The sequence below is a fragment of the Natrix helvetica genome (assembly GCF_964273705.1).
Source record: "Natrix helvetica genome assembly, chromosome: 2".
Classification (NCBI taxonomy): domain Eukaryota; kingdom Metazoa; phylum Chordata; class Lepidosauria; order Squamata; family Natricidae; genus Natrix; species Natrix helvetica.
In genome coordinates this window covers 44,326,086-44,339,021 of record NC_138552.1, presented here as the reverse complement: position 1 = coordinate 44,339,021, position 12,936 = coordinate 44,326,086, and the positions used below count along the sequence as shown (strand labels likewise).

General features: G+C 45.8%; 1 protein-coding gene across 4 annotated transcripts in view; it reads left to right on the top strand.

The window, feature by feature from the left end:
- Window positions 1–239: 239 nt before the first annotated feature.
- Window positions 240–12,936, top strand: part of LOC309386236 (uncharacterized protein) — a 138,387-nt gene continuing 125,690 nt past the window's right edge. For 2 of the 4 annotated variants that reach the window (XM_081941381.1, XM_081941382.1), the window contains exon 1: window positions 245–685. In XM_081941381.1, the coding sequence (XP_081797507.1) occupies window positions 646–685 (40 nt within the window). In that variant the 5' untranslated portion in view covers window positions 245–645. Of the gene's footprint in view, window positions 686–12,936 lie in introns of all 4 variants that reach the window. The other 2 variants (XM_081941383.1, XR_014174371.1) reach the window with 2 other exon arrangements.

Below are 12,936 nucleotides of genomic sequence, written 5' to 3'. Positions count from 1 at the left end.
GAATGTCTGTATATAGTGAACTTTGACACTACTATTGAAACTGACACGTTTCTATGGAGATCGCTGCCTTATATGGAGCTCATGTCAAGGAGCCAAGAGAGGGGCTGCTGGCAACTGATAATCAAAGGCGACTGACTGGTCAGAGCCCTGAATTGGGGGGAGAGAAAATGGGAGGCTAAGGTTAGCCAAGCCTCCTTCACTCCATTGGCTGAGTCTCCTCTCTCTCTTGTCTCTTTCCCTCTCGCTTTCTCGCTCCCCCCCCCGCCTTTATTCTTTGCTACCTACTGCCTAAGATAGGGAGGGACGAGGGGGAGGGAGGAAGAGGGAGGGGGATTCTTCTGACAAGCACAATTTACACTGAGATCGCCCTGCTCGGCTATTTACTTTGAGACCTGATTAGTATGGGTCGTCTATGGTCACACACAGACGCACACGCACGAGAAAAGAAAGAAAGAAGGGGGGGGGAGGGAAAGAGATGCAGTGGGGGGTAGGCAGAAAAGAGGAATTAAAAGGAAATTATTTTGGTTCATCGTAAAAAGTTTTTTTTAAAATTAGTTTTCTCTGTCTCTCTTTGGTTTCCCTTTCCTTTCCTCCCTAAACACCCTGTTTAGGAATTGCAGGGCTTGGATTGGATTCCATTGTTTAATGGCTGGAAGTAGATGGCTAAGGAGAATCCATAAGGGAAGTAAGTATTTAAAATATATATATACATGTATAGTTCCATATGTTACAACCTGACACGTTTCTCCTCTTTTTCTCTTCCACCCCTTCTGCCTTCTTTGCCTCGTTTTAAATGTGTCCCCCCCCCCCCGTTTTATTTTGTTCTGTTTCCTTGCTGTTGCTCACGCCAAGATGAATTTCCCTAATCGGAAAGCAGCATCTCATTTCATTTGGAGATCCCATCTCTGTCGCTTATTTAAAAATTTTACTGCTTAATTTATAATAGGTTGGTATTTTACGTTAAATCCTCCTGGCACCCATTCCCCCCCCCCTCCATTAATATTTTTCTGCTGTCTACCTGAGGACTAGAGTTGCGAAGGAAAGTTCAAGTAAGAGAGAGAGGGGGGTGTTTAGAGGAGTGTATGCTGGGAACAGTGCTGTGTGTGTGTGTGTGTGTATGTGTGTGGACGTGTGTGTGTGTGTGTGTTGAGGCGGGTGGAAGACAGATTCTCCTTCCCCATTGCTAATGGAATCGCTGAATCGTGCTGCCATCTAGCGGACAGGAAGAGAGAGAGAGGGGGGGAGGTGTTCAACTGCAGTTTATATCGCTTCCCCCCTCCTTGTGTTGAGGGGAAAAAGCCCCAGCGGCTTATACAGGAGCAGGATGGTTGCGAAGCATCTTATTTGTCCCTTTAAATTCCAAAGGGAAAGAAAGCCTGAGAGGGTAAAATATTTGTTTCCTAGGGTTAGCGAGTACGGATTTTATTTTTATGTTTTTTTATTTTTTGCCGAGATGCAAAAAGTTGTATCGGTGGGTGACTCGGGTGTCCCTTGCTAGTTTCGAAAGTTCAGGAGCTCAGATGCAAAGGAACGCTTTCTGGAGCCCAACAGGCAGTTTGCAATTTGATGGTGGAATAATGAAGGGTGGCTTCCCCCTCTCCACCCGTCCCTCTCCCCCCCCCCGGCGCCGCAATCAGTTTTCCCTGCCAAGCCGTTCTTATTGTAGGTTGCATTGATAAAAAGGATGTTATTGAAAATGCAACAGCGGGCTTCCCCCCCCCCCCCCCCGCTCGCTCCCTCTTTTCCAATAAAGTCTCGGTCCTGTATTCTGGTGGTCACTGAAAAAGGTGAAACGAATAAGATTAAATCTCTCACACGCACACGCTCTCCCACCACCCTCACCCACCCACCCACCCACCCCAGCTCTGTATGTGTATCATCTAAGATTTTACTCCCCGGACTGCGGCGAGACGGAGGGGGGAAAAAAGAGGCAGAGCAAGAGAAAAGCGGAGAGGGAGGGAGAAAGGGGCGAGAGCGGGAGAAAGAAGCAGCCAGAGGAAGCCTGCGAGAGGCACCAGCTCCTTGGGCGAGGTTTCTTCGGAGTCCGGATCCCTTCGGCTGGCAGGAAGAAGCCCTGGCCCGTCTAAAGGCAAGTAGATTTTTGTTTTCTGCCCCCTGTATTTCTGACAAAGTTAAACCCTGGGGAGCAGCATCCAGCTGCCTTGAGCCGAGGTTCTCTCCCGCTTCCTCCCTCCCCGCCCCGTTTCCTCCTTTGACAAGAGTTCAACCGAAGCAGCAGCAACTTGGACAGGGGACTTTTTTTAAACCTCCCTCCCTCCCCCCCCTCTCCCCCTTTCTCTCCCCCCCCTTCTCCGCCTTCCAATACACAGTTTCCGAACCCGATCCGCTGTTCTTTCTCCCACCACTTTAGCTTCTGCCGGACGCTGAACAGAAGCAGATCCGGCCTGCTTGGGATTTTCCAACCACAAAAAGGTTGGAAGCTCTCTCTCTCTCTCTCTCTCTCTCTCTCTCTCTCTCTCTCTCTCTCTCTCTCTCTCTCTCTCTCTCTCTCTCTCTCTCTCTCTCTCTCTCTCTCTCTCTCTCTCTCTCTCCCTCCCTCCCTCCCTCCCTCCCTCCCTCTCTCTCTCTCTCTCTCTCTCTCTCCCTCTCCTCCCTCTCCCCCCTCTCTCTGTGTGCGTGTGTGTCTTCCCCCCTTCTCTCTCTTGTGTGTAGGTGGGGAGCATAGAACGGGGGGCAGCTGTCTTGAGATAGGAAAATTGGGAAAATTTAGAGGACAGACGCTGTGTGCAATACATAAACTTCCTCGTTATCCCAATCTTCAAGAGAAAAGGACAAATCTACGGATAGGTTTCCACGAAATTCACCGAACTTTCCCCACCATCCACCCCTCCAAGGAGGAGCCACGCGTGTATGTTTCGCCAGATATATGTGTGCTTTTTCTTAAGAAACACTCTCGGTTAGGAGCAGGCGCTTACTCACCTTCCGAGGGGAGTCCTTGGACCCTTTCGGCGGTGGCGGAAGTCTGCCTAGGCGGGGGCTGCGTCGAGCCCCCCGTCTTCTCGCCGGAGCTTTGCATCTGCCCGGCAGACAGAGCATGCCACTGGGGCCCTGCGGTGTCTGAGCTGAGCTTGCTCGCACTCTGATCTTTACCTGCTTGGCTTGTTACTTGATCACCTAATGAAAAGATCGATTGCAGATTGTTTATCTGAGGGAGGGAGACTGTCAACAGATTAGAGGGACGACGGGCGAGATCCACAGAATGAAAAAAGAGAGGCAGGGCAGCGACGAAGGCCTCCCCCTCCACTCCAGCATACAGCCTTTATTAAAAGGAAGGGACTATGGGTTGCCTTGAAAAGAAGGACAAATAATCTCCCCATTATTTCTGGGTGTAAAGCAATGTGTGGAGTTTTGTCCTTGTCAGAAGGATATCAGATAACACCCTGTGCAATATCTGCTTTTTTTTAAAAAAAAAGAAAACATAGGGTGATTAGTGGCCACTTAAGTTTCTGAGATTTGATCCTAAGGAATATCAGTTCAAGTTGGGAAAAAGAAACAGAACAGAAGAAATCCTTAAACTACCCACCGGCATTAATTTAGATGGCTCAGATCTAGAAATACTTTATAAATACATGTCCCCCGCTTTTTTTCTTTTACAGAGAGACTGTAATATAATAATAATAATAATAATAATAATAATAATAATAATAATAATAATAATAATAATAATAATAATAATAATAATAATAATAATAATAATAATAATAATAATAATAATAATAATAATAATAATAATAATAATAATAATAATAATGTATCGTATTAAAGTTGCTGAAAAGCCCGTCTAGCTTTAGGCAAAAATAGCTTTAGGCAAAAATTTAGATCTGATCTAAAAAACAGAGGAAAGCTCTAACTTGAAGTCCAAGGCTAGTTGTATTTACACTGAATTTGCTTTGGTTTCCGTGGTGTTTATTGATATGGAGAATCCCAGTTTGGCCAGTAATGGGTAAATGGTTTAAACAGAAGGAGGTTGTATTTTGGGCATCCAAGGTGCCAGATGACATTTTCAGGTGTGGAGTGTTTTTTCTTTCTTTCTTTCTCTTTTTTTAAACGGGGAGAAGAGACATAGAAACTGAAATCAAAGGACATTCACGATATTTTCTGGACACGAGAGAGCAGGGCTGCCGATGCCATAAACCATATGGATGGTGTCCCATGAAATTGTAATGTTTGGGGAATAAGGAGCCGAAGCCTACGTAAAGAAAAACCTGGGTTGTTGTCTTGATACTTTAGATGAGCCCTTTGCATATTTTGATGGGGTGTTTTATGTGAAAGTAGAGATTCAGGCTGAGCGAATCCTTTGCCACCCAAATCCTTTTCTATGGAAGCACTTAGATCAAGGGAAGGACCTGCGCCCCTTGAAGATGTAGTCCCAAAGACCCCTTCCTGGGAATAGGGCCAACTGAATGATATGAAACTTAATTCTGAGCAGAACAACAACGTTGATAGGTGTAGAAGAAAGACCTCCTAGCACTCTCTTCAGGGCTGGTATATGAAGAGGGGAGATTTACACCCTGCCTGGACTAAAGGGAAGTGCTGCTATACTTTAGATATAAGTTGTCCAGTTATTTCTAAAAGGACAGGGAGGTAGAGAAAAGAAGACACCTGACTCCTTCCTCTGTTAATTTAAAAATAAAAGCTAAACTGTGGAATAAAAAGAAAACATATCTATGTCTAGATACGTTGTTTCCCCCGAAACCAGTTTCTTTTAAAGGCCCAATTTCCCTGAAAATTCATCTGCATTATTCTCGTCCTTTATCATAGATAGGACTGCTTGGCTTGTGCTACGATTTGCTTATCTTGTTAAATCATCCTTATAAGGAAAGCTATCGGGATCTTCGCTTTCCTGAGTGGAGAAAAATATGTTACTTTTTTTTTTAAGGAAAGCTGAGCAGTTCACTTCCTATTCTGGTGCGAGATCCAGCTGCATTTCGTTAGGACATGACATTTGGGAGCTGCTTTTTAAAGCACACATATGCCATTCCCGTTCTCCATAGATCAACCTTAAAACAAACCCAGAAAGCAAGCCATACGGAAGGCGTGCTTGGAATTCTGTTCTCTTGCTTTCACAGACTTAACAGCCTGCTGGGCCCTTTGAGAGCCCCGCAAATCAGCTCTCAAAGACTTCGAGGGAGTCTCCCCAAGGTTGGCTTCCTAGCTTTCGGCTGCCCGGGTCATCAGAGAGCAGATCGAGATGCATTCTCCCTCCAGGGTTTTCGTCCAGCACTTCCACTCTACGGGCAAAAGATTAATGGTTGCCTAAACAATTCAGCCCCTCGTCCCCATCTCTTTTTAGGTCCGGCCAAGTGCAGAGTGCCCAGCTATGGCCATGGTCTAGATATTCCTTGCCCAGATCCATCAGTGCCTCTCAGAAGCCTGCGTTAGGCAGAGGAGCCTACCTAGCAAGGCTGTTCCCTCCACCAGCAGAAGTAGGCCTTGGTCACGGGTAAATCCTTTGCTCATCTGCTACCCGATTTTCAGTGAAACTGTTTTCCCACCCCAGCTCATTCGAAGACAATGCCGGCTTTTGCCTGTTTCTCTCCCATTACTCGCAGTCTGTATAAATCTAATTTTGCACATCGCAGATAGCTGCGCCCTCCCGTCTGAGAATTGTTCTTCTCATTTGAATCTTCCATCGAAAAGTCTCCAGCAGGTTCTTGGCTCCTGTCTATAAATAGCCACCTAGATTTTTTTTTTAAAAAAGAGGGGTATCTTTCCTTCCCTTCTTCGTGAAGTGCAACTGATCTGGCCGTCCTCCTTATTGTTTTTACTTGAGGAAATGTTGGGTTTTGATTTTTTTAAAAGAAAGTCATCAAACAATCTTCTCTTTTAAAAAAAAAAAAAGCTGAAATGAATAAAAATTAACCTGCTTTCAGGAAGACTATGGTTATATTTAAGTGGGGGATACCTGTTTGTATGCATGGTCTGTGTAGTCCTTGATCACATCCAATATCCAAGTCAGATATAAGTATCTTTATTTAGTTCTTGGATACCGGGTACTACAAAAGCCATTAGCAATTACTTTCAAACTACTTATTTGGAAGTAAGGAAGCCCTCCAAAATCAATAAGATTTTGCAAACACGGTGGGAAAAAGATAGCAAGTTTAGAGAAAGTGCCTTTCCCCACCAAAGGAGAGGAAAAACCTCCTGTTTATTCAAAGCGAAGCCTGAGCCTGCGATACTGTCAAGAGTTTCATTATTTTGCTTCCCTGGAGACCATCTTCACCAGTTGAAAACTAACATGTGTATCTTCAAAGTTGTTGGAAAAGAAGCATGAAATCTCAACTGTGGCTGTCCAGCAAGGAGGAGGATCCTTTCCACAAGTTTGTGGCCACCTGGCCTACCAACTCAGACCATTCCCGGGGATTGATGTGGCCTAGGGGGGCAACAGGGAGCCAGGCGCTGACTCAGAGAGAAGCAGCTGAAGGGCGAAAACGAGAGGTGGCTGCCACACTGAGCTCAAAGGGGCACCAAGTCCTTGTCTAGCGCAATCCCTGGGAATTCCTTGCCGCTTCTTCCCAGGAAAGGTCCTCCTTACTCCACTCCACTCCATTCCTTCCTTCCCCCTTCAAGGGACAATGCCCCCCAAGAAAGTTTGTGTAGGATAACATCTCCATCGATTTTTCCATCAGGCAACGTTGGCCAATTCCTGAGAGGAAATCTCCTTCTTGGCCCTCTGAAAAAGTTAAAGTTCACTTTTGGGTGAACCAAACGACCCACAAGTTCACTTCTTCCTCCTATTAAACCAAGTCCCTCCCCACCCCCTGGACTTCTCACCCTATAAAAATTTCGCAGTCTGATATTTACTACAGTATTGGTACAAAGCTGTAGGGAGCTTTGAGTGGAAGGCGAAAAAAGGAACGGGGGGAATGGCCAGTTTGGAAAGCAGGGTGGGAAAGAACTTCTTGTTCAGGAGATCCAAAGGCAAAGGCCGGATCTTCGGAGGCACCAGGCCTGATTTGAGTTGCGGCCGGAAAGAGAGGTCTTGGGGAATAGGAGCCGGGAATCAGCGCTTTTCGTCCCACCGTCGCCCCCAAACCATTTACCTAGAAGACTAAAGTGGCTGGCCCGTCTCGTGGACATTTTATCTGTTAGGTCGCTCAGGGGCGATTAAGGGACGCTTCCCTTTCGTGGCCTTCAGAGTCAAAGTGAAATTGAAGGGCAGGGAAAGGGAGAAAACCCCACTTGGGGCAAAGTGAGAAACTTGGCGTTTCTTTATTTTGCTGAAATGCGCTGAAGTGGTGCAAGGTGGAGTTTGGAAAAGGGAGGCGTCCAAGAAACCCAGCTGGACTTCTTGTGCACTATCCATCCTCCCCCGACCCCCGCCAGCTCATCCTAGGCTTGCTGGACATAATAAATCGCGGTTTTCCCCCTTAGACTGTCAGGACCAAGATATGTTTATTACGGGCGGGCTACCGAGAGGGAGGCGGAGGGAAAGAGTCGGGCGGGTGGGCGCGGGAGGGACGGAAGGGAGCACTGGGAGAAGTCAGTGAAACCAGCCACCCAAACAGACCATAAAGAATCGCACCACACTGAAGCAGGCTAAGGGGAGCAGTGTGTGTGTGTGTGTGCGCGCGGGCGCGCGCGCGTGACAGAAAGTATTCTAAAGGTCCTGGAGAATTGCGGGTGAGGAACAGAGGGCTCGTCTTTATTGTCAGCCCCTTGCAAAGAGGCTCCTAGAACTGAAAGGGCAAAAAAGAGGGAGGGGACTCTTTTGTCCCAGCCGATCCTCAGCTATTCTGGGGGCTCAGGTTGGTGTGAAAAGAACGAAGAGGTCACTTGAAGTCGCCTTTTATCTATTCCTCTTTTCTCCTTGGATCAGCAGCTTTGAATAGGCATCTCCTAATTGCTCTTCACAGAAGGAAAGGGACCAGGCTAGGCCAGGCTAGGCAGGGAGAAACTGGGTTGCTCCTAGGAGGCAAGATGAAGGGTTGGGCTCCTGCAGAGGGTCCTCCAGCCTTCCCCAGGTTCCTGGCCTTGCACTGCATTCACACAATGCTGGCATTCCGAGATTGGATCTTTTAAATAAGGATCCTTGCGCCATTATTGGAAAGAATCACAGGAGAATTCCTGCAGGGAGGCTTCTTACCAAGCTCCCCATTTGGAGAGGGAGGGACTGGACTGAGGTCAGGAGGCCTGGCCACTCGATGGGAAGAGTTGGTTGTGGCTGCAGAGCCTCTGGCTGCCACCTGGCTGACCTCTGCTCCCTTCCCCAAAGTGCTCAGACTAACCTAAATTTGGGACAGGCCCTCGAGGATGTCCTTCATGATTTCCCAGCTTGCTTGCTGCTTGGCCCTTATCTACCTCTGTGAGATCAGTGTGTGTTTTATTGCTAGACTGTTAAGATGGATAAGCTGAATCTTAACAAGGATTCCTGTGGCTCCGAAGGTGGCCCTTCTACCCTTACTAGTGTAAGAGCCATACGTTATAGGCTTTGGCTGCAAGAGGCAGTGTGGCCCCTCTTCTTTTCTTAGCCATCAGGCACAGACGTATTTTCAAATACTTCTGCTTGCAGAAGGCTTTGTTGATAAGGCCACCCATTTCCAACTCAACCCACGGTTCTGTCCTTCCCGATTTCTCCAGTTTAACTGGACAGCAGTCGGGTTGAGTCAAGGCCCCGCCTCCATTCATCCATTTGGCGCATTCCTGCTGCAATGCCTCTGCACTTCTAAGAGCTGAGTGGCTGCCCTACCTCTCAACCCCAGCTTGGCTTTGGCCCAGGATAGACAAAAGCCCCTTGATTCATGCCACAGAAAGTGGCATTAAAGCCAACGCAGGAGTCCAGTTAGTGCTCCTAAGCAGGCCTTGGTTATTCCTTCCAGCCTCTTTGCATGCATTTGTATGAGTGTGGGCACACACACACACACACACACACACACACACACACACACACACACGTTTCCCTCAAAGAAGACCCTCTTCATATTTTTTATCTTCAGGAAAAATGGGTCAGATGCAGCTGCTCTTTATTCTCTTTTCTTTCTGACTCCCCCCCCACCACCACTACTAAAACAACTATAACTGTGCTAACTGGTCCGAAATTCCTGGTTGAACTTTTTTTTTTCTCAGCTCCCTTAATCACCTCATTTGTCACCAAGAAAATGACCTGCTACGTATTAACTAGAATACCTGATTTATTTTGATGTAGTGCTTTGGGCTAGAGCGAGAATCTTCCCAGTAATCCCCCAATTTGAAGTTAAACATTGAACAAGAGGAGGGGGTGGGGGGGTTCCTAAAAAAATTGAAAGTTTGAGGGAGCGGTTAAATCTTGCCTATGTAACTAAACTGACCGCGTTTGTGTCTGAGGAAATGTAGCTTTTAACAAAAGCTGTAGCAAATGTGATGAGTGTTTGGGAATTACCCAGCCTTTCAGTTCTCTGAGGGAAATAAACTCTGTCTCTTGAGTGTGTGAAGTGAATGGGAATTGCTACAGAGGGGGGGGGGGGGACAGAAAGCAAGGAAAGAGACAAATTAAGATCCGGATTTTGCACAAGTTTACACCCGATTCGATGAAAATGAATAAATAAACCTCAAACTGGCTAGTTTGGGTGTAGTAGTTTAGCAAGACTAATTGCAGACAATGGAGCTGAAATGACTTTTCCAATTAGCTGCTGGTTGGAGTTTAGTTGGAGGAACTGTCAGCTTCACCGATGGGTAATTGCTTTATTGCTCACAAAACTATCATCTATTTAGAACATATGTGCTAATTACTATGGATGGGCGTTTGGGAGTGAGAGAGAGAGGGAAAAAGACAGTGTGGAGAGGGAGACCATAAATCTATTGGCACTGGGGGGGGGGTCCAGGGGGCTGCTGAGCAGTGAAACTCCCTTCCTCCGGAGGGATGAAGGCTCTTGGTGAGATGGTGGTCATCCTTCCCCCCCCCCAGGACCACACTGGGAATCGGTTCAAACAGACTGTCCCCATACTGGGAATCAAAGCAAACAGACCATCCAAGCAGTGTAACCCTAAGTGCTGCCTTTAAATCCTGTTAATTCTCTTGAAGTGACAAAGCAGGCAGACTGATCTTCCCGTTTCAGCTACATTTGGGGGGGGGGGTGAGTATCAACACTGAGGAGGACAGTTGTGTTGTATGTTAGAGATCAATTTCAGCTGCAGGCATCTGGGCTCCCTGGAAGGAGTGGTGGGGACCAGAAGTTCCCCCTCCTATTGCACCCCGTTGTCTTTTGCCCCATCCTAAAATCTTCACTTAGAAATGAATTATTCTGGGAAATGAAATCTCTTTTCACCTGCTTAAACTTTGCTTATGCCACAATATCACAAACGAAAACGGCTTCATTTGAAACGATGTGTGGAGGGGGCAAGCCAAAGAAAGGGTCAACATTGATCCCTCCCCGTTTTGGAATCACTGTAAGTTTTTTTTTTTAAGAGTAAGAATGGGGTCAAAAAAAAAATACACGTCTTGGAAGTTGAAATGGGTAAGGAAGATGTCCAGGAAGCCTGGAAGAAGTATGTGGTACTCCAAGCATCGCAACGTTGTTTGGAAGATTTGATCTGTTCAGGGAGTCCGCTGGAATAAAGGGTGCTGGATACAGGAGAGGATTTAAGGTGGAAGAAATGATAAGAGGACTAAGATGGAGATTTCCTTTATTTTCTTAGTTTGCCAGCTTAGTTTGTTTATTCATTTTTAAATAAGGGAGCGCCCATTCTTTTCACTTTCTGAGTAAAGAATGAACCCAGAAAGTGAAAAGAATGGGCGCTCCCTTTTCAAGCACACTGATAATCTCCAGTTGTTGTTGTTGTTGTTGTTGTTGTTGTTGTTGTTGTTGTTGTTGTTTTTAAATAAATTTTGTGCATTTCTCCCATACTTGTTCTGATCTATGGACAGGAAAAGGAAGGAAAATGTGGGAAGAAATAAATAAGATATACAAATAAAATAAAACAGACGGCGAAATAGAAAGACGCATATTTTCAAAAATTAAAATTTAAGACCAGATTGGAAAGCCATGTGTATTCATTAGAAGAATATATCTGTCTTTGGTACCTTACGACTAATTTCCAGAGACAAGTCAGTGCCAAAAGTGTGAGTTGATTTTGACCATTCCTTTTCCTTGTCAGTAAATGCTGGTTTGCAAAACAGCTTTCAAGAGAGAGAGAGAGAGAGAGAGAGACAGAAAACAAAAGGGTGGCGTGTGGGGAGGGAGAGATAAAATAACTGCCTAGGTTAGCATCTTGCCAGAACTTTTTATTTGGATTTATCTACCAGCTCTGGCTAGCATATTGCTCCTCACTCCAGCCCTTCACCTCTGAACTTTTCAAGTCTCGTAACTGTTCCTGATATACTAAATAATAGGGTTTGCAAAGGATTTGTTCAGGGAGCGATCAAGATCCAGAACTCCATTTTTAGCTGTCCTCTGGGTTCTTCTAAGCAAGATTGTGACACCTCCCTGAAATGGGACACCTCTCTTTTGAGCTCAGAGTGGCTGTTAACAGCAGCCCTGATTTCTCAGAGAGACTGAAACGACCCCAGAAGATATTTTCCAGAAGCCCCCGCCCCCCCTTGCAGTACCAGGGCAATTGGGAGAAATTCCTTTTGGACAGAGAGTCTTCCCAGACAACAGGGAGTCACCGTGGCCCTGTGGGCGGTGTGTACAACGGGAGCGAGAGAATTTGATTCTGGTACATCAACTGGGGGAAACTGGTTCCGGGGTGACCTTTATTTACAAAGCATCAAAGATGGAAACGATAGACTGGAGCGTGTGAGGCTTGCATTAGCCAACAACTAGGAATGGGGCTGCTAACGGAGGGAAGCCATGAGAAACTTGGCGGAGGCTCTTAGAAACAATCCTTTCCCTGCAGCCAATGTGGGGTCGTCATTCTCTGAGTTCCACTGTAAGGAAAATAATAAGAATCAACCTTAAGGAGAGTCGTATTTATTTCTCCCTTTTCAAGTATGCCGGATTCTTTTATTGTGTTCACTTTTGCAGAAGTCTCTGGGAAACGGGGAAAGGCTGGTAGGGAGGCTCTGCCCATTTTACGGTTCCAACTTCCCTGCATCTGGAATGAGTTGATGATCTCGAAAGGTGTTTCCCAAAAGGCACCAAGGCTGAGAAGCACTGATCTAGAAGATTGAAATGAATCTATAGACACCTAATTTGTTTGCAGTTGCAAAGTGGCCAAAAGCACAAATTTCTGTGCAAATTACATATTATTTCCCTTTGCCTGTATTTACATATTATTTCCCTTTGCCTGTATTTATAATCCTCTCCCTTTAAATCAGTGGTACTCTCTTTCCTAAAGCATATAATAGGTTTATTGGTTTACAACTGTGTATATTTCCAATGCTGATAGCATGGTTTGAACTGGCCGTGTATCTATTTTTCTGTTTCTCTGAGGGAATCCTAGATAAGGCAGCTAGGTGTGCGGTTCCAAATATGCAAGAGCTTATTAAATAGATATTCCTAAAAATCTCAAGTGCAAGATCTGCACATTTTTCTCGCAGTCACATTAATTGCCCAGGCACACCCTTCCATGCAGGGTGATACGTGAAAGTACTTTAACACCAAATTTCATGCACAAAATAGGTGTGTATAAAATGAATGTATCTTGCGTATCTTGCTTATTTATTCAGCGGGTAAAACTGATGGAATAAAAAAAGGCAAAGGCCTTGGAATGTTATTCCCTAGAGAAATTCTCTGCTTTTTTCCTGGCATCCTACAATTTAACATCTTCGCTTCCCCCCCCCCCCCAATCTTGGTCAATGTTACCCTTCTGTTCCAATCTATTCTCCATTCTTCCTTTCTCCTCTGATGAATTAAAGTTGTTATTTAGACTCTTAAGCAACTCACCCATCCAGCCTTGTTATTTAGAAACAAAGACGGATCAATTCCGAGACGTTCCCTCCCGGTCCACCTGCCTGGCAGAGACAGATGCGGCAAACCATTTCTTGCCCTTCCGCCT